The sequence below is a fragment of the Meleagris gallopavo genome, chromosome 2, assembly GCF_905368555.1.
Source record: "Meleagris gallopavo chromosome 2, MGAL_WU_HG_1.1, whole genome shotgun sequence".
In the NCBI taxonomy this organism is placed as follows: domain Eukaryota; kingdom Metazoa; phylum Chordata; class Aves; order Galliformes; family Phasianidae; genus Meleagris; species Meleagris gallopavo.
This window is the reverse complement of record NC_139405.1, coordinates 47504338-47525347: the sequence shown is the minus strand read 5'-3', so window position 1 is coordinate 47525347 and position 21010 is coordinate 47504338. Positions and strand designations below refer to the sequence as shown.

Sequence of the window (21010 nt, the reverse complement as noted above, 5' to 3'; positions counted from 1 at the left end):
GTGGGCTGGTGGTTGGACTGAGTAATCTTAGAAGTCTTTTCTAACCTTAATGATTCTGTGTTTTGAAGCACTTCTCTAAAATTCATTCCGCCTTTCAAAACCTTGCATCCTCAAGATGGTCTGCCACAGCCACCACCTCTGGGGTTTGATGGTAAAGCTGAACAAATCTCAGCTGTGTTAATTACATTTTTTGCAGTTAGCTAAGTACGGGACGGGGCTCTCAGCACTTTGCCTGCGGCAGTTCCTCCGTATCATACATCCCACAGCACCCAGCCGCCACTCTCGTCCCCACGCGGTGCTAACTGCTCTCCAAGCCCGCCCGCATCCCGACGGGCTCGAGGCCGTCCCCGTCCGGGGCCGAGGCGGCGGGGCGGTGCCCGCGTTGGCCCCGCCCGGCGGAGCTGTTCAGGGCGGCGGGTGCTGAGCACCGCCGTGCCAGGCAGCCGGGCGGGGCCGGCGCCTCCCCGCGCCGCGCTCGAGGGTGCCGGCGGGGGGAGCCGGGCCCGCCGCCGCCGCCGCCGCCGCCGCCTGGGGCCATGGCGGCGCTGGTGCTGGTGCTGCTGGCGGCGCTGGGCGGGCGGGCCGTTCTGCCGGGCGCGCGGAGCGCGGCGCCGCTGGCCGAACTGCGCTCGCAGATCTCGGGCGTGGAGTCGCTGCTGGAAGAGTTCCGCCGGCAGCTGAAGCAGGAGGAGCCGGCACTGGAGGCGGCGGGGGGCGGCGGAGAGCGGTGCGGCGACAGCGGAGGCTTCTCGGCCAGGCCCGATTCCATCATCCGCACCAAGGACTCCATCGCGGCCGGCGCCACGTTCCTGCGGGCCCCGAGCGGCGCGGCGGGCTGGCGGCAGTGCCTGGACGCCTGCTGCGCCGAGCCGCGCTGCACGCTGGCCGTGGTGCAGGGGTCCGGGCGGCCGCGGGCGGCGGCGGAGCTGGGCTGCTTCCTCTTCAACTGCACGCACCGCGGCCGGCCCGTCTGCCGCTTCGCCCCGCACCGCGGCTACAGCACCTACAGCCGCCTCGCCCCACCGCCGCCCGCCGATGACGCCGCCGCTTCGTCCCGCGGGGCGGCCCTCGTCCCGCCCGCCCTGCCGCCGGGTAAGGGCCGCCGCGCGGAGGGGACGCGTGGAGCGCGAGCGGGGGCCTCGCCAAGATGGCTTCGTGAGGGGAGAGCGGCGCCCCGCGCGCGGAAATGGCGGCGGCCGCCGGGAGGTGCGGGGCGGGGGGAGGGGATCGGCCGCGTGGCTGGGGGGCAGCCCGGCAGAGCGCTTCGAGGGGGGTCTGCCGCCCGAAAGGTACCGCCCTGCGCAGGTTTCCCGTGCGCCCGATTTGGGATAGAGCCTTCTCAAGAGCGCCGGGGTCAGGCTGATGGAGGGGAGGCCGTTTCGCAGATAGACCGGAGGTAGCGTGGAAGCTCTGTGAAACCGCCAGAGTCCAGGCCACGTGAAAAGCAGCGGTTTGATCAGCCCTGAAGGGTATTTAAGCACAGTACAACCCAGAGCAAAACCCCATCAGTGACAACTGCTCTGTATCTGGAAGCATAGTCAATTTCCTAACACCTGATCAAGAGCCTGCACTCTCTCCCACCTCCTGCAAATATCTTACATTGTTGAATGGTTGCATCTGAACTCTTGCCTTACTTTAATTACCTTCTGTTGACAATATTTCCTAAATGTCTTCCTTCATAAATGCCCTCCTCAGCGTTCACCTTGGGTACAGACCCAGGTAAACAGATCGCTGCATCCATCTCCCTACCCAAGTAACCAATCGCTGCATGCAGCCTGAAGGAAGGAAATCTGGTGGTGTTGTGAACGAAGACACTGTTCTCTGGAGACCTCTGGTATTGCTCAATTGGCTGGGAGGACCTCAAAGTTGACTAGCAGTGGAGGTTCCTGGATGTGGGGGAGAGCGGGGGCTGGCTTTCTGGAAGTTTTCTGAAGGGCCTAGATAGGTAAGCTAGAAAACTACAGGGAGATATCTGTGGAATTGAGACAAGGGTAAGACACTGGAGAGACCCAAGGTATGGCTTTGACATTTACAGCTGGGCAGGTTCTACACCCACACTATTGTTAATGTAGCAGTTTCTGATGATTGCATTTTATAACCCTGCACTTGCGAGATAGAAGGCTTAACACTGGAGTTTAAGTCAGAGAGAATTTAGCAGCTTTGAAAACCTTCAAAAATATCTTTTGATGTCCTGTGTCATTTTGAAATGCCTTAATTCCACCAAAATGTGGCCCTAGTGTAGAGTGTAGTCCTGTCACGTTGTAAATAATACCATTGTTGAAGCGATAATCTGCCTATTAGAAATCTTGAATTCCGAAGCCTTGCTTCTTTGGCTGATTTATGACTATCAGCACTGGGCTAGCAAAGCCATTTCTGTTCCTAATCTGCAAATTGCTCCATGTCCTGTTGGGTTTATTTAGGAGTCTGCCCTGCAGGCGGTATCAGAAGCTGGAGATTATGACTCCTTCATGCAATTAAGTCAGAGCTAAAGCAGAGCTGCAGAGGAGAATGAACTTCTATTCAAACATCTGCCATCCGTGACATAAACCAGGAAAGATAAATAAAATTAAGATGAAATTATTTTGTTGTCTGATATCACGTTACCACTGCATTCTTGAATTACGTTGAAAATTAATCTGGACAATGTGATGAGGATGGATCTCTTTTCCCTTATGTCACCGCATGGTTGAATTTGGAATCTCCCAAATCTCGGGGAAATATCTTTGGTTTCGAGATTTTATGTCACCGGGGAACCATTCTTTACCTTTTCTTTCCTTTCAGATACTGTGGTGTTGGGTCTTCTGTTTCTCTTTGATAGTCCCAAACCAACACCTGTCCATAAATGTGGTGTCCCTGTAATTCGAAAGTATTTTATTTCTGAGCAGTAGTGTACAGCAATCACTATGGCGGTTTGATTTTGTTTGTGTTAAGGACCTTCAGTAATCTGAAACCAATTGCAGTGACGGATGTGTATTCTTCGGATCTCGTGCTCCTCTGTGTACTTCCAGGAGGGCCTGTGGTAGGGTGAGCTTTGGAGGCTGAACTTCCCAGTTTCCCAGCCTTGATTTTTCCCTGAGTTTAAACCCAATTTATTGCAGGGTTAAGTGGCAGATTTATTTAGCACATTCGGGCAGTTTGTGCTGTATTAACACTGAAAACCCACTGAAAGAAGAGGAAAACCTTTTTGCCTTTGTTAGACAAATTCTTTAATTCTGGACAAAGAAAGAGTGCTTGAATGCTTCAACAGAGATGTGCAGCTTCCATCTCTGATACTCAGCACTGCTGCACAGTGGGAGATGCAGCATTAGGGTAAAACGGTATCATGGGAATTCAGTAGTGAAACAGCCCTTTACTGCAAAGCCCTCACTCAGGCAACTAGCTGGCAGATCCGTTACTGGTGGGCCATGTCTGTGTGAAGGAGGAAGGAGAACAAATCAAACCTGTTGTGTTCCCCCTGCTTATGAAAAAGGAGTTGCTTATAAAGTTACAGCTCCTTTCAGTTCACGGGTCTGCCCCATCCCGTGCTACAGACTCTCTGAGGTCATTTTTTTTCTTTAGAAGAGATGAGTTGATTTGATGTTGATTAACCTTTTTGAAAATATTCTGGCAGTGTACAAGCAGTTGTTGTGTTTTCATTCTGTGTTTTGACAGGAAGGAATCTCTGTGCAGTGCCTCAGCATGAAGTGGCCCAGCACAGCTCCTGCCAGCAGTATGGCTCGAGCTTCAGGGTAGCATTCATCTGGAAAGGGGAAACACATTAGGTTGGATATTAGGAAATATTTCTTCCTTGAAAGAGTAATGAGGCAGTGGCACAGGATGCCGAGGGAGATGGTGGAGTCACTGTCCCTAGCGGGATAGTAAACTGTGTGGATGTGGCACTGAGGGACATGGTTGTTGGGCATAGTGGTGTTGGGCTGGTGGTTGGGCTGGGTAAACTTAGAAATCTCTTCCAGCTTTTATGATTCTATGATCCTTATTGCTTATGGTCCAAGGGAGCTGGGGCTTGCCTCTGTCTCAGAGTTAGCAAGGAAATCGTCAAGTTAGGTAAAGCAGACAGGTAGCACACAAACACTTCCCAAGTAGGAAGCAGAGGAATGAGCTGTGCCGTTTCAGACCCAGGTCAGTCAGATTCATTGTCCTCTTTTGACAAGTAAAGTGAATAATTTGTAAAAATGGCACATAATTCGTAGATACCAAATAAGAGTTACCCTGGTACCATGCTGTTGGTGTTTAGTAGTAGTATTTTTTTTTGCACCTAAATGGTGCTTTTTAAACATCCTTGGTTCTGAAAACTGTGTGTGTAAACATTAGGCAAAGCTTCCTGCGCCAGCTGGATCACTAGGAACTGTTTCATACTTTCTTATATCAGGTTCTATTTTAAGTTATTTGTACATTTTCCTATGTTAAGGCACTTGCATTGGAATTTTCTGTTTTTGATTTCATCTGTTTTTCTTTGATGGCTTCATTAGAATGTCTTAGAGAAAAGCAACAGAGAGAGGGTCTCCTCTTCTGTTAGTGGCAGTAATGTGTGCCACTGCTTTGTGAGCTCTGTGCCTTCAGGCAGGTTCTTGAGACTGGTCAGGGACGCATGCCAGGCAGATCCCCACACTGGTAGCAAGCACCTTGTTTTTCCTCGTGCTCTACCCAAAGAGAGGATTTACAGGCATAGGCTTAGGAGGTGCTTTTCATAGCTGAACGTCAGTGTTCTTTGCATCTACCTTCTGCATTCAACTTGCTGTATACTCTGACTGTTGTGTATTCATCCTTCCAGAAATGGAAGGAAGATGTCTCCTGCAGATAATTAGGCTGAAAGTTCTATCTTCAGTAAATCTGGTGTAGTTTGAAGAAGCAAGCTTTGTGGATTGCTTGCATGGGGTCAGAGGGAAAGCAGAGAGCAAAGAACAGAAAGTACTGTGCCACTTCAGAGTGCCAAGGAATACACTGTGCTCAGAGAATGAATGAAAGCTGGTCAGGGAACTGCAAAAAGATAAGATCTTATGGCTAGATTAGTCGAATGCTGACATGTAGAATTAGATCATAACCCTCTCTTTCCTGCACCTCCTGAATGCAGTGGACAAATTACATGAGCCACATCTCACAGGCTGTTTCCCTTAAGGCACTGTGTGCTTTCTTAGAATCATAGAATGGCTTGGGTTGGAAGGGACCTCAAGGATCATTAATTTCCAACTCCCATGCCACAGGCAGGGTTGCCAGCCACAAGATGATGTGCTAGATCAGATTGCACAAGGCTCCATCCAACCTGGCCTTAAATTCCTCCAAGGATGGGGCATCCACAGCCTCTCTGGGCAACCTGTTCCAGCACCTCACCACTCTCTCAGTAAAAAGCTTCCCCCTGACATCTAATCTAAATCTCTCTTCCTTTCATTTGAAACCATTCCCCCTTGTCCTATCACTATCTACCCTTGTAAAAAGTTGATTTCCCTCATGTTTACAGACCCCCTTTAAATACTGGAAGTCTGCCTTCTGTTTTCCAGGCTGAACAAGCCCAGTTCCTTCAGCCTGTCTTCTTGGGAAGGTGCTCCAGCCTTTGGATCATCTTCGTGGCCCTCCTCTGGACCCTCTCCAAAAGGGTCCTGTATTGGGGGTCCCAGACCTGGATGCAGTACTCCAGATGGAGCCTCACAAGGGCAGAATAGAGGGGGACAATCACCTCCCTGTCCCTGCTGGACAACCCCCTTTTGATGGAACACAGGATACCATCGGCCTTCCAGGCTGCAAGCTTTCTTAGCCTAACCTGAAAAGCTTGTGCTCTGATTGGCAAAAGTATTTAATACTTACAGTTTTAATCAATTAGTATCATATTTAGAGTATAACAAAATGCCACAGTCAGATGGTATGAAAATCAAGTGTCATACATCAGACAGATCAGACTTAAAAATGGTGCTCATTTCTCATCACTGTTTTCATTATGTTGTGCACTGTTTTACTAGGATGTCAATTTACATTGAATAACCATCAATCCTGTGAGGACATACCATAAAAAGAGACGAAAAGAGCCTTGCTATGCAGAATACTGTAAAAGATGTGCAGCAACTGACATCTGAATATCTAGGTGGTTTACATTGAAATCAATTTTCTGTAGTTCAGATCAAAAATGCATTGATGCTGGCAGTCCCCTTGTATTAGTGAAACATCCACATAGGGAGGATTTTCATGCCACATGCTTGCAAGGTAACAGCTATTTCCTGAAGATGTGAACCAAAATGTATACGCATGTTTCAGTGAGAAAACACAAGTTTGTTTCCTTAGTTGAAGCTTAGCTTTTGAAGAGCTTTTCTTTTTCACCCTGCACTAAGTTTGGAGAGCAGCCTTGGAGCACCATCTGACAGCATACTCAGCTAACAGATGCAGACATGCTGAGACAGTTTAACTGCATGGTCTTCCCATGAGACTTGGAAAGATTGCTGCTGAGTGCTGAGTAATGTTTTCCTCTTTTTCATGTAGTTGCACAGTGGTGAATCAATAACTTAACCAAGAAAAATATGTTTCATATAAATAATTACTGAATTCCCTTTGATGAATGACCAAGCCTCTCTCTTTTTTTTTTCTTTTAATTTGAAGAAGAAGAATTTGATGAGCCTCCAGTGTGCAAGGCAGGACAAGATCTTGTGCTGCAGTCACCTGTCGACTGGGTGATTTTGGATGGTCGCGAAAGTTCAGACGACCATGGAATTGTGCAGTATGAATGGACGTTGCTGCAAGGTGATTCATCTGTTGAAATGAAGGTACACATGGAACCGCACATGTAGCCAGTTATTTGCAGGTTGTTGTATTCAGTGTAGCTCAGGTTTAAATGTAGGACTAAAAATATTAAATTTTTGTGTTTGAATGAGTATGGCTAACAAGCACCATAATTAGAAAGACTGCACGCCTGAGCTTTCATGTCTTGTGGGTTTTGTAGTTCATCTATATCCAGAGTGGCACGTAACAATCAGCAGCAAATGTGTAGGTCTCATGTGTTTCAGCTCTGCTTTCTTTCCTTGTTGTTTGTTCTCACTGAGCGTGGTTTTCAGCCTATGTGATCCAGGTTAGAGACACTTCAATAATTCAGTTACTGAAAGTCATAAGGTATTTCACCAGCAGCCTTTCTGTCAATGTTTGTGGAGAAACTGCAAGGAAATGTCTGATGTAGACCTTGTAAGATATCATGAGATCCTATTTTATTATACCTGTAATTGGGTTTCAGCTTAAAATTAACCATCAAGAGAGGGATTCTCCATTCTATCCTTGTTTACAGCTCCTATAGGAGCAGCAGCAAAGAAACAGAAAAATGCTTCAAACCCAAAGTGCCAACTCACAGCCTGTACACAGGGCACATCGTTAAAAGGGTGTGTACCATAGACATCATTGTTGCTGAGATGCTGCTGATGGATAGGAAGAGTTCTAGGCCTTTAAACAGGACAGGACCAGCAACAGGAACAGTCCAATATCCAAGAGCCACCGTGAGCCTCCTTCCTGTTTGAAAGGTCCTTAAATAGAGACCAGTTTTTATTTATTTAAACCTGCAAAATTCTCACATTCATCTTGATGATTTCTTCATATTTAATAAATAAAAACAACTTTGAGAGGCTTCTGCTTAAACAGATGATTTTTTGTTGTGTTCAAACTGTTGTGTTCAAATGAGCAGGGATTTCTCCCACAGGTACATAATCTGATGGTTATCCTCTGCAGTTTAATTTTTGGAGATGAATTGATAGTTGTGATCATTCATACACATTCAGTTTGCTATCTTCAGTGCTTTTGTTGTCATCTTGATGCCAGTGGATTTCTTGTGATCGATTCTTCATAAACTGTACATGAAACCACAGTTGCCAGGGAAAATGAGATTGTGTTTATTTATGATAACTGGCACCTGTTGCTTTGTAGTTAGGTACCAAAAGTAAATAAAAAGTACCGGACATGGAAAGACTGCTATAAAGAGTTCTTATCGTACTGTAGAGAAAAGACAGTGTTTTTTTGTTTTGGTTTGTTTTTTTGGTATTGTGACTGCTTAGCTTAAGGATATTGTGCTTCTCAGATTGCTATCCACATGCTGTAGCTGAGAAACTCTGGCAGTTGTGGGTGATTGTTGTTTTTTTTAATGCTGATTATCTGGAAAGTTCTCTAGTTTGAGCCAAAGTTTGGAACAAAGCAGGTACAGTCAGGCATCCATCAGGGCAGAATGGAGATAAAAAGGAAAGCACAGGGATTGTGTGTTCTGAAGTCAGCTGTGCTTCTTTGGAATTGCACTGAGAAGAGAGCTGTACTTTGCAGTTCATGAGTTTTAAATACCACACTTGCACTCCCAGCAGTCGTGGTGAAGGACAGCAAATGCCTTTTTGAGCATATTTAGTTCTGTAATACAATAAACAATAATATTCTGCAGTGTCATATCCATCCTAAGGAGATAATCAATAGAAGGCTGAGATAACAGTACATTTCGGTAAGCACAAATGGAAATTTTGTGTTAGGAAATTAACTTTCTGGAAGAAAAAAATGAATTTACCAATATATGTCTTTATAATGGTAGGCCTAGGACTCTTTTAACATATTTTTGGAAATTCCAATTCTCTTCGTGTGAAAAGCATTGCACAGAAATAATGTACTTAGTCCTAGAAGTTACAGACAGATCCTTTATTGTAGAGAGCAATGATGTCATTGCTGCCTACAACTTCCTGAGGAGGATAAGCAGAGAGAGAGGTGCTGGTCTCTTCTCCCTGATCACCAATAGTAAAACATGAGGGAACTGCATAAAATTGCACCAAGGTAGGTTCAGACTGCACATTAAGAAAAATGTATTTACTGCGTGGTCAAACACTAAAACAGGCTTCCTAGTGGGGTGACTGATGACCCATGGCTGCTAGTCTTCAAAAGGCATTTGGACAGAGTCCTCAGTAATATACTTTAACTTCTGGTTGGCTCTGAAGTGGTCAGAATAGATCTCTGAACGTCCCTTCCAACTGAGCAATTGCACTGTATTGTGTTGTACTGTATTGTGTTTAACTCTGCTCTGCTCTGCTCTACTCCAATCCCATTTTTTTTTCACATTCTTTTGCCAGGTACCACAGCCAGGAACGCTGAAGCTGTCTCATCTTCAGGAGGGCACATTCATTTTCCAGCTCACCGTGACAGACACTGCTGGTCAGCGGAGCATGGATAACGTCTCTGTGACTGTTCTTCCCATGACTCATTCTGCAGTAGGTGAGAAACTGACTGCAGCCATTGCCCATATGCCACCTAGGGTATGCTGCTCAGAGCAAGGGTCTTGATGGAGGCAGAAATCTTATTCTCCATTTCTATCATATTATTTCATATCATATTATTTGCTGTATAATAACATCTCTTTCCATTTTGAGTTGCTGCTTCAAATTGAAGAAGCAAACATCATGCTTGTTAGTGCAGGAATACTTCAAGCTTTTAAATATTCATACCTACACTGCTAGTAAGCACTTAGGGTTGGAAATACTGCCATATGCATCAGACACACTGTAACTGTTCACTGTGTTGTCAAGAGGGGTATGGAACAGGACAGGGTTTGTGCTACAGGGAAGACCCAATGCACTTCAGCTTTACTGTGTAATTTTGTGAAACAGTGAAGCCTTATGTTATTGTGAAAACCAAAACTAGAACTGACCCATCATTTTTTAAACTCTGAGTTTGAGAAGCATATAAAAACTAAAAGGTAGAAAAAAAGACAGATTTCAGTGGCTGTCAGTTTCGAGCTCTTTAATGTAATAACTTCTAATTATGTTGTAATTAGCAGGATGCTAATACAGATCTGCTGCTATGGCACAAAGTAAAGGGTAAACTAGCATCATTAATGTGTTGAGCTGATCCAATGAAAGCTCTGCACCACTGCAATATGTGAGAGGGTTGTCCCAGTGGCAATAAATAGGTATCATGAAAATCTGCTTATGAATCTGTTTAATAATATCTGTGCTCCAGTTATGGGCAGTAGAATCCTATTCATTAATGCTTAATTCAGCAGAAGCAGCCAGAGAAGTTTGCTGATTTCTTTATTTTTTTTTGCTTTGAGCATCTGTGGCATCTCTTGAGTGGATTTGCTTTTTTTTATTTCCCCTAGTCCCCCAGTTATGTTTGCACTTCAAGCACTACTGCCATAGTTAAACCAGTGCGCAGTGCCTCAACGCACACAGGACCTGCACTGTTATTAGAAGTTAACGAGATGCATTTCCAGAGTATGATTTGGGGATTTAAAAAATATTCATGTGTTCCTGCCATACTTTCATTTGCAGTGCAGAGGTTTAATGTTGTTGCTGTGGTGCATAGCAGTATGACAACCAAAGGCTGTCAATTGCTTATGCAGACTGGTTTGCTGTTAGAACCATAATCCAACACTGAATTTGACAGTGCTTTACAAAGCGATGAAATGCACTGCTGTTGGAAGGACAAAAACACATATATAAAACATTTGATAATTACAAGGATCAGGATGGGTTTCAGGAAAACTTTCAGTATGCAGCTGCAATTATGAATTGCCAAGGGACATTCTCAGTTTCCTGAAAAATCTAAATACTAAAGCAGGCAGCAGGCAGTTCTCTTGGTAGATGTCGCTTGTAAGACCTTGTGCTCAGAACTGTTCTGGCAAATGCTTCATAGGAATCAGTGGATTGTTCATGTGGATAAATGATGAACACTCTTCTAGCATCCTAATTACTTTTAAGAAAACATTCCACCTGATGTAGTCCATAGGTGTGCCTGTACGATAACTTACTGTCAGTGATACAGAATGGGGACGCGGTAGGAATTAATTGTTGGAGAAATGCAATTCCAGCCACCAAGATTTCATTTATCTTCAGGACTGTTCTTAGTCCTCTAAGCCTGGAAAGATCTCCTTTCAGCATAGGCTGACAGAATTTAAATTGCAATAGGGCTGCTGCATGGATTGTAGGGTGCTACAGCCTCCAGGTTAAGTGAGTTTGTAGTAATACATTTCCAGAAGAGTGATGAGGCTGCCAGGAACAGCTATCAGCTGTATTACCTTTTCTGTCAATATAGTATCGTGCAGCTGAGCCTGGTCTTTCTTCAGCTTTTCCTGTGGTTCTTGCCACAGTGTGGTTTAGTGGTTTAGGTTTTTCCTGGGTGCTGCAGATTTTAGTCATTGACTCGGTACTTACTGTTTGGATTTGTCTTTTGGTAATTTGGAAATTGTTTCTCAACAGCCTGTGTCGGGGTTTGCACTCGCTACCAGTTTATCTGTGATGATGGTTGCTGCATTGACATCACGTTTGCTTGCGATGGAGTGAAACAGTGCCCCGATGGCTCCGATGAAACTTTCTGCCAGAACCGTAAGTGCCACATGGGGTAACACTGAATGTGAAAGTCACTGCAGATTGAACAACCAAAGGGAAATGATATCCCCTTTCATGGTTTCTCCTCTTTTGAACGAGCAGCTTGCTACCAGCATGGAGCCACTTGTTGGATATAATATGTGAGAAAGATTTAGATCCACATAGAGCAGATGCTCAGAAATCAATTCCATTTTTTTTTCAGTGTATATAAAAATGATCAGAGGTCTCCAAAGAACAGATTTTGAGTTAGTTTTCTTTTCAATCAAAACTGAAAAGATTGGTTCTTTCTGTCTTGATCTGAATGAGCATCTCAGAGGCGCACTTCAAAGTGCAGCTAAGTACCTGAACAGAACCAGAAATGCTGGATATTTGAGCATGCAGGGGAATCATCACTGTTGTTCTGTTAGTTTTCATTATTTGCCTTCAATATATGCCTGTGCTCAGCAGAGTGAATAAAAATCATCAGAGGGTGAACTGTCATGATGGCTAACCACTTTCATTGATATTACAATTGCTGGATTTCATTTTAGAGTTCATGAGTATATTCTTGCTCTATAGCTGACTTTGGGCAACTGGTAACCTGCTAAGTACGCGGAACTCATGTTTCATCATATGTCTGAATCTAATGAATTTGTTTAGTTTACCTCTTGAGGTAGACTTGCAGAGTTCTCCATCAGAATATAAAAATTTTGATTCTTGATTCTATTAACATAGTCAGCCCAGGACGGAAGACAGTGACTCATTCAGCTCTCAGCACTACTCAGCAAAGGACTGTAGGACTGACAGAAAAAACAGACGAGAGCTTATCTGCAGAAAACACCCTGAAACCCACTGTCAGAAATCAACTGCTTCTTTCACTGGATGCAGACACGTCTAACCAATCGCTTTCTCAGGGACCAAAAAAACAAAACAGTGGATTTGTGCCAGGTAAGAACTGAAAAGGATCAGTTTCAATAAATCACCCTATCTTGAGGAAGAAAAATTCTAAATTGTACCTCTGGGGGAGGAGAAATCTTTCATCACTACAGAGTAGGCTTGGTCTTTGGTAACAAACAACTTCAACCTAGTAGTATTCTCCATACTGCCTGCAAGCCCGTTGTGAGTCACTGTGTAGTGATACTACAGGCACCAGTCATCAAACATTGCCTTGGTAAAGCTCCAGAAGCTGCAATGACATTGGTGTGCCTTTCAAGGCAGCCAAAATACAGGTGGTTCCTGCTGGTAAATTAAAATGACCTGAAATGGCAATTGAATGAAAGCAGATCTGTGCACGGAGCCTTAAATGAGTGCAAAACCTCCCAGTTTTATTTCTTCAGAGTTCAGATAGATCCTTGCTCCCCAGGACACAGCTAATTATTTTCTTCTTACAAGAGAGCAGTGCTTAGTGCCCTCTGCTGCTGGCTCTCACAAAGGGCATTTCCCTGGTTCACACTTGTATCTTCAGATTCTTGAATTTCATCTGTGGAGTCTGCAAAGGGAGTGAAAATAATGATCAACAAAAACTTGATTGCTTCAGAGAATAATTAGAAACTTATGGCAATGCATTCTTTCAAATGTTTCCACTTTTTTTGTCAGTGTAAAACAACCTCATTGTTCCTTATCAGAATGAGTTGAAACTGCAGTAGGCCCCAAACCTGTTTGGCTCTCATAGCTCTGTGCGACACGTGATACGAGCCTACCTAAAATAGAGGTCAAGTTGCCAAAGCTTGTTGCAAACTCTAGTGGAAAGCCAGCTGCTAACTGTCTTAAAAACCACTGGACTTGTGAATCCGGAAGTAAAACCAAATTAAGATCACTAAGCTTGGCAACCTGTAATCAAATATTACAATCAAACATTAAAATCATAAGTTCATGTAAGAGTGACACCTCTATGCCATCATTTCAGTGTCTGACCTTTGCACAGTAACTTGCACAGTTCTTGCTCTGAAGGTAGCCTTGTACATAGCAGTAAGCAATAAAAAAAATATATTATAAAACTAAAAATAACTTGATGGGTTTTCAGTGGTTATTGTAGTACCAGAAACTGCTGTAATCTAATATTTTAAATGAGCAAGATTTCCAGCTGACCATGTCTGTCTTTAATTCTTTTGACATCAGTCAGAATTTTCAGTTGAATTTTATGTAGGGATTTCCTTGTAGAAGGAAAAGACCCAGTGCTTAGTGAGCCAGTAGCCCAATATTTTTAACCAAAAAAGCAGCAGGAAGCTTTTAAACAGCTATGGCTCAGTGCCAAAGGGGGTGCAAGAGATAGGATGTGAAGAGGAGCTAGGTACCCAGCTTCTAAGGGCAACTGACAAAATCTCCTCTGAGTTGCTGTACTCTCTTGCAGACATTAAACTTGATAGCAGTCGTACACTGTACATTACCAGTCCTGCCACATGAGAAAGCATCACAGTTGTTATGGACTTGAGCTGACAGACATCTAACACATTCCTAAAAACACACCCAGATTCACTGAGTTCAGTTTCTTCCCACCAATCTCATCTCCTTGAGATGACAGACCACATTTAATAACTACAATTACGCTACATTTTCTACAAAAATGCAATGATACTCATGTGTTTTGTTAGATAATTGGCCCAGAGAGAGGGAGAACTGGATTTGGTTCCCAAAGGTGCATGTCTCACTTCCCACCTCTCAGAGAAGTGTCCATGCTGTTGTCAGTGAGACTTGCCAGCTCACTGCAAGGATGTTTGATTTGATTTAGAATAGCAAGAGTAGAAAGTGGAGATCAAAACCCTTCCTTAGTGGCGAGCACACTCACCCTGGGCATCCTGACTGCTTGTCCTTTCTCTAGCCATGTATGTGTGTTTTAGCCAGTGATTATTGAAAGTGATTACTGAAAGCCATGTACTTGTATGCTATAAGGAACCTGCTTTAGCAGGGGGGTGGACTGGATGATCTCCAGAGGTCATTTCCAATCCCTAAATTAAGTGCCCAGGAGAATAGTATCATATAGGGAATATAGGGAAATTTACTCCAGAATGCCTTATCCTCCTAATAATTTCACTGTTCCCAATTTCCCTTAACCTGCTTTCTTTAGTAGACCCTCAAATTTGGCTCTGATTCGGTACAATTTTTTGGTAAAGATTTACACTTCTTCACATTTTCATACCAATGTGCAAGTGCGAGGTAAGGACTATCTAAAACTTCTACCTGACCTAACAAGGGATTTAGTAACAACAGAGTTAGAAAAAGTCATTCACTGTTGACAGTGGATGACCCCTATTCTGCACGCCTGCATTTCCAGTGAGGTTCCTCTACAGCAGTGCGACGCCAGGGGAATGCCAAGTCCAACATAGAGCCTACCTTGGCAGCCAAGTGCATAGAGTCTTTTGTAACAGACTCGTGATTTACTTTCGTCCAAGCTAGAAGACCAAATATTTTATTCCTTAGTTGGAGTGGATGCAGGAAGAGGAATTTGATGTCAATAGAGGAGTCCTTTCCCTTTGCAGACATGCCTCCAGAGTGAGGTAACCCTGACTGTATCTCCTCCAAAGGCCAGCTCAGCAGTTCTGCATGGCTGCCTCCAAAGTGCCCTGGCATTAATTTCCAGGGAAGCTCTCAAGCTAAAACAAGTGTATGGCACTATTGCACTTGTAAATGAAGTCAATAAAAATTTAGTTGCAGCAATGGACCAGGTTCTAAGCATCAACAGCCATTCTAGCAAGCATGCTCATGTAGACAGGTTAAACTCATAAGAAGCCTGAAGATTTTCACTTCCCAGCATAGCAAACTCAAGTGTATAAAACACCATAACAGCTTTGCATTCCCCTGGCACAGGGTCTGTGCATCTCTCCAGGCTGCCCACACCAGCTGTTCTGCAGTACTGTTCAGGGGTGGGATTACAAAATTTGACTGAGTGCCCAAGCATTAGTCATGTTTTCACTGCAGAGGCATGAACAGCAGTAGCTGTTACTTAGAGCTGAAATTTAGGGCACCCATAATGGACTATAGACTGCAATTTCCTAGGCACAGAATAGAAAATAATGAGAAAGTAAGAATAAAAGTAAACTCACATAACATGCTTTAGCAGGCAGGCAAGAAGCCCAAATATGTAAAAGCTATATCACCTTTTATCATTTATTTCTCCTTTCTCCAAGTCCCAAGGCAAAATCTCACAAGTTAGTTTCATGCTTCTTCCTTTCCACCTGTTTCCCAGTGGGTGCAGACACATGCTGTGTCAGGCTCCCAAAACTGTTCGGGGAAATCATTTTCCAGTTGATTAACAGATAAGATGTTGAATGGTATTGCCCTCAATAGCCTCCAGTCCTGTAGGAATAGCCCTAAATCTCAACAAAACTTACTGCTGCAAGATTTGCTGAAAGGATTCTATTATTTTTCTGCTCTTTCAATTTTTTCCTAGTTCTTTTCCATTTAGGTATATTTGCCAAAAGTCCTTACCAGCAATTGACTTAAATATTCCCTCCCTTGCTCAAATGGAAGGGAAATAAATTTATAAAACAGGCATTCAGACGTGGCCTTGTTATACAGACAGCAGCAGCTCTGAAAAGGAGCTCATACCTTCATTTCCAAAATAAAGAAAAATATTCATGTAATTCATTTAGGGAAACATAACTGAAACCAAAACCAACAGCTGTTTTGTTTGAGTTACTTTATACAGCTCTGGTACCTTAAAGCCAGCACAATTTACACTTGGCGTTCTCTTAGATCCTTTTATATGCCTGAAGAACTCAAAGAAACCTTCATGTGAGGAGAAAGAGGAGGACTGTAGCTTATTTCTGAGGCATTTCCCAGCACGTGATGTTGGGTGTTCATACATGCTGAGCCTTAATGACAGCCCAACAAACCCAGAGGCTGGAAGAACGCACTGTGTCTTAGAGTGGGGACATGAGCACTAACCTCACACCTGCAACAATGGAATAACTTTGGCTTAAGTTGAAAGGTTTTTGTATTTCCTCCTTACCCTGTTGAGACAACTTTCTGCTTTCTTGTTGGGTAGGAGGTGGATGAGTTACGTATTCAAGCTAATTGACTAAACGCTTCCTCTTTAACACCCACCTTTAAATGGAACGCAAGTTATAATACTTCATATTTTTCTGACGATGCAGCATAATGTTTCCATTTTTATCATTGCAGAGGAAACACATTTCCAAGAAATAGTCACATTGCAGCCAAAGTGCCCAAACACACTCATCACATTTAAATAAAAAAAAAGATGCATTTCTGATTTTTACGAAGACATTGAATTAAGCTGTCACTCTTGCATTAAGCAGCCCTACAGCTATCAGCTCAGGCTTCCAGTGTTGGAGTAAGAAGAAATTCTGGCTGCATTAGTTTTTGCTCTCATGAAGCAAAACTGCAGTTGTCTCTGCTGCCAGAGTGAACACTTCTTGGCAGCAAAGTGTCTGCTCTCCTCCTGTGTTGTTACAAATGATGTTCAATTGCATCCTCTCTTCCATGCACAGCTGTGACTAAGTCATCATCTTTGAAATGTTTTCCCAACATACCTTTGTGTCTTCCAAGAACTTAAGTTCTGCTTCACTGCGTGGCAGATAGCAGACAAAATAAAGGAAGTTTGGGCAGCCTTTATATTCCCTGCTTTATAAGCAAGAAGTATGAAGGTAACATAACTTGGAACAGCTTCATTTTCAGTGGAATGCAAGTGCTTTTAGTATGCTTTAGCTCATATTGATTGGTCCGTACTCTGTTATGAAAATATTAAAAAAGGAGAATTTACATCCTTTTTTTCAGTGGAAAGTGACCCTACTTAGGTTTGGTCGAAATGCTGTGGTTTGTGATGCTAAAAATGAATTTACATTTTAGCATCAGTTTCACATTCTTTCAAAAATTCAAATCAGTATTCACTTGTCTTGCTTGGCTTTATGCAGATAACAGTTCCTCAGGGAAAAAAACAGATGATAAAAATGGAAATGGCGTAATCGTGCCAAAGAGAGATCAGCTCGGAGATGGTCGTCCAGTCCCAGAAACAGGTAAGTCTGACCACGTGAAGTCATTTTGAATTACATTAGAATTTTTCAATCAAGTAACACAGACCCAGACATTATAGGCAAGAGTTGAACAGTGTGTTTCCATACTCTGAATCATTCTCAGCACACATGATCACACATTTTAGTTTCTCAGTGTGAGTTGCACCAAATATTATCACCAAGCTGATAGTCCAGCTGTATTTTTGTGGAAAAAATTGAGTTCTTCCTCTACTGTTTCTTCACTGGATGAAGCATAATCTCTCTTACCCTTTCTGTAGGTGCTGTACTACCTTTGGCCTTAGGTTTGGCCATCACTGCTCTACTGCTGCTTATGGTTGCTTGCAGACTACGTTTAGTGAGACAGAAGCTGAAAAAAGCTCGACCCATTACATCTGAAGAGTCTGATTACCTCATCAATGGGATGTATCTCTAAAAATCAGATTTAGGTCTGTTGTTTTCTTCCCCTTCTTTTGTGTCCATGAACCTCTGCCTCTAAAAAAGGACCAAAACCTTTAGTTAAGTTTCAAATGTAGAAGAAGCTTCCATGATAAGGAAAATGTTTTCCCCCTTTAGTGATGAATACAGATGTGGGTGGGTGCCTGTATTCAGAAGCTCAGAAGTGTTCAGGCTCCAGAGGGTAGTTCCAGTTGGCTGTAGAAGATGCCACGAGGTGGAGAATTCCCCAGGGGACTTAGGATGCCCTCATCCTCCCCATGGCTACTGGGGTCCTAGGCCAGAATGCTGGGGCAGGCAAGGCCAGCAGGTCCCCATAGCATTAGCAGGGACAGAGGGCGGCTTGTCACCACCCTGCTGCCACCAGCGTGCTCTGCACTGGGTACTGGAATGCTGTAGACCAACATGAGCGTACCATCTAGTAGAGATGGATCCATGCACTTTCCACCTCAGACACTTGGAATGTTATCATAAAAAAAAAAAAAAAAAAAAATTGTTCTGCTTTGTTAACTAAAAGCAATTGCCATCTAAGCACCAGCATTTGTATTGACATTTGGGATTTAAGGAACGGAACACATTTTTCATTCATAGGTTAAACCTCTGAGCAGCTAACAAAGTCATGCTTACTAAATGCTAAAATGAAAAGAGTAAGTACTCAAAGTTGGGACTTACCAGTGCCTGACAGCTGTTGTATGTGATCCCAGAGCTACATCTCTCCCCATATGGCAGGCTTCAGCCTTTTGTACCCACAGCTCGATGTGGGTACAAAAAGAGCTCCACTCTGTGAAAGAGCACTTGGCAGTGGCTGTTCTTCAAGGCACCGGCCCCAACCTTGCTACACAGACTGGTTAGCAGTGTTGGTATTCTGCTGGGTAAAAACCAAAGTTAATTCTAGGCAGACAGGCACAGTCAGTGAGACTGACGCTTCTGGCAGAATGATTAAAATCCGGCCGCGCTTTCCCCACAGCAAGGGATTCGTGCTGGTTAATTCTTAGCTCCCTGCAAAGCTTGAAGGCTTCAGCAGTGTGTCCCCATTCCAGCAAAATTCTCATAGAATTAGAGCAAGTAATTGTGTGAGTGAATTTCAGACGTGTTAACAGTAAATTGTGTACAGTACATGTTATATATACATATATATATATAGACACCGTGCTGTCTACTTTGTTTGACTGTCCAAGGATGTTGCATTCATCATGGGTCCCAATAGAAATGGAGGCAAGACGAGGCATGCATCTTTTTGTACGTCGTCTTTTTACTTCAGTATCTTCAAGTCTACGAGAATATTGCCATGTATACAAATAGTTCTTTGAGTTGCTCAGTCCTGATTACTTTATGGAAAATAGCTCTAATAAACCTATTTTATTCATACATTTCTTGCACTGCATTTATCTTCAGCTACCAGCTAAATGTTCTTAACTTCCTCTCAGCTGGTAGAAGAGCTCAAAGTACAATACTGTGGGCAGACAGAAGCGTGTAGAGCAGCCTCTATGAAATGGCCTTAGAAGAAGCTGGGATATGCGGTGGGGGGAACGTAGGGACATTTTGTTGCAGGAAGGCTGCGAAGGAGACAGACCTCCCCTCTTTATCCATTACTGGCATCAAGAGCAAGGCTTGAGCCATGCAGCACAGCAGCTGTGGAAGTTGGGCTGCCAGCACTGCTTCCCAGGGCCCTGCTGCTGAGTGAGGAAGAGTCTGATCGTTCAGACTGCAGCAATTTATGGCATCCAGAAGCCTCTCTGCTGCTATCATCCATTTCTAACCTGGGAGCACGGCTCTTTCTACAGCAGGCATGGCAAATTGTGCAAGACGCAAAAGATCGCATTATAAATACAGCCATCCAGAAAAGATGCACTGCCCACCTGCTTAGGGTGCATTTCCCATCACTGAAAAAAAAAAATAAAAAAATCACTGTTTGGCTTTGTTTGCAGTTTAATGAAACAGCAAATCCTTCTTCACCATCTCTCCAGAACAGCAAGAAAAGCAGTGCAGCACTTGGCAGCAGCTACCAATGTGTTGCAGTTGTCTGCCCAGAGACTTCTAAGAGGTGGTGGTGGGATTTGCTGCTATGCAGACCAACACACTAAGGTAACTGGAAACTCCCCAGCTAGTCTGACATTAAGAAAAAACTTGCGCTTCACCAGAAAGTGTGGGCGTCCTCAAACAGATTAAGAGCAAAACAAAGCCAGCTCAACTCCTGCAATTTGTACAAAACTCAGTAATGTTCACTTTCTACAAATTATTTGCCTTCAAATGAGTGACACCAAATCACTGAGCAGGAGCACACCTGAGCACATCAGGAAGCCATGCTCTCTGCCCTGCCCACTGCTCCTGCAGCCCTCCTTGCAGTTCCCAGGGCTGACTGCAGACTGCCCAGCCTAGCTGCCTTCCAGCACCGGTGTCCCTTAGCCAGAGAAACAGAGAACACAGAATTGTTCTGATGGCATACACCTATGGATGCTACTTCTCTGAGTATTAGGAGAGGTCATCAAATTGTTTCATTGGTGTTTTAATGCTGATCAAGGCACACATTTTGGTTAGATTGCTTTTCTCTATTTTGAATTGTTTTGCCTTTCAGACACTTACATACACATAAGTGTACAATCCATTTTCAAGTACCAGGTAGTGCCTACCTGAATTCTATCTGCAATTTGGAATCCCATTTTTCTACCTAGTCCCATTCTGAACAGTCTTGGCCTGAAGGCCCCACACATTCCATGGTCCTGCAATATTAGGGAGGGGCAGTTGCAGAAGCACATTTGGAAAACAAGAGTGCTGAGACAGATCAGCATGATGCTCCACTTGTTTTTTAAACCCTAAATAAAGCATAAAGTTCCAGTCCAAACTGCACACGGTGGGTAGGTGGCGGGGAACAGGGCAGCACAAACACAGCACAACACAATGGCCTCCCCATGTCGGGAACTGATTGTTTTGCTTTCTAATGGCAAAAGCTGAAATAGCACTGGGCAATGGGAAAAAACTAGAAAAGATTCAAAGAGACCTGACAGATCACAGAGGCAATTAATAAATTGTGATTACTATGAAAGAAAAAGAGCCGACAAAACAGTTTGGCCAGAGTAAGAAAAGGCAAAAGTATTTGTAAACAGGGAATACGTGGGGGAGGGGGAGATGTGTAGAATTATCTTTACCATGTATTTTTCAGCTGCTGATTAGCTCAGGTAGGATGCAAGAACACAGAGCTATGGGTACACATGCAATACTGCAGAAACCCCCTCAGGGCACCAAATGCTGCTCTGGACCTCTGGAGCACAGAGAAGCCTGCAAGCACTGAGCCAC

The 21010-nt window shown here is 43.9% G+C and overlaps 1 protein-coding gene across 1 annotated transcript; it reads left to right on the top strand.

The window, feature by feature from the left end:
- Positions 1-397: 397 nt before the first annotated feature.
- On the top strand, positions 398-19084 carry LRP11 (LDL receptor related protein 11). Its single transcript, XM_085217020.1, has 7 exons — positions 398-1092; positions 6583-6746; positions 9060-9201; positions 11184-11309; positions 12027-12239; positions 17165-17266; positions 17542-19084. Exons 1-7 carry the CDS (start codon positions 537-539, stop codon positions 17694-17696), a joined length of 1458 nt encoding a protein of 485 aa, XP_085073146.1. The 5' UTR covers positions 398-536; the 3' UTR covers positions 17697-19084.
- Positions 19085-21010: the final 1926 nt, after the last annotated feature.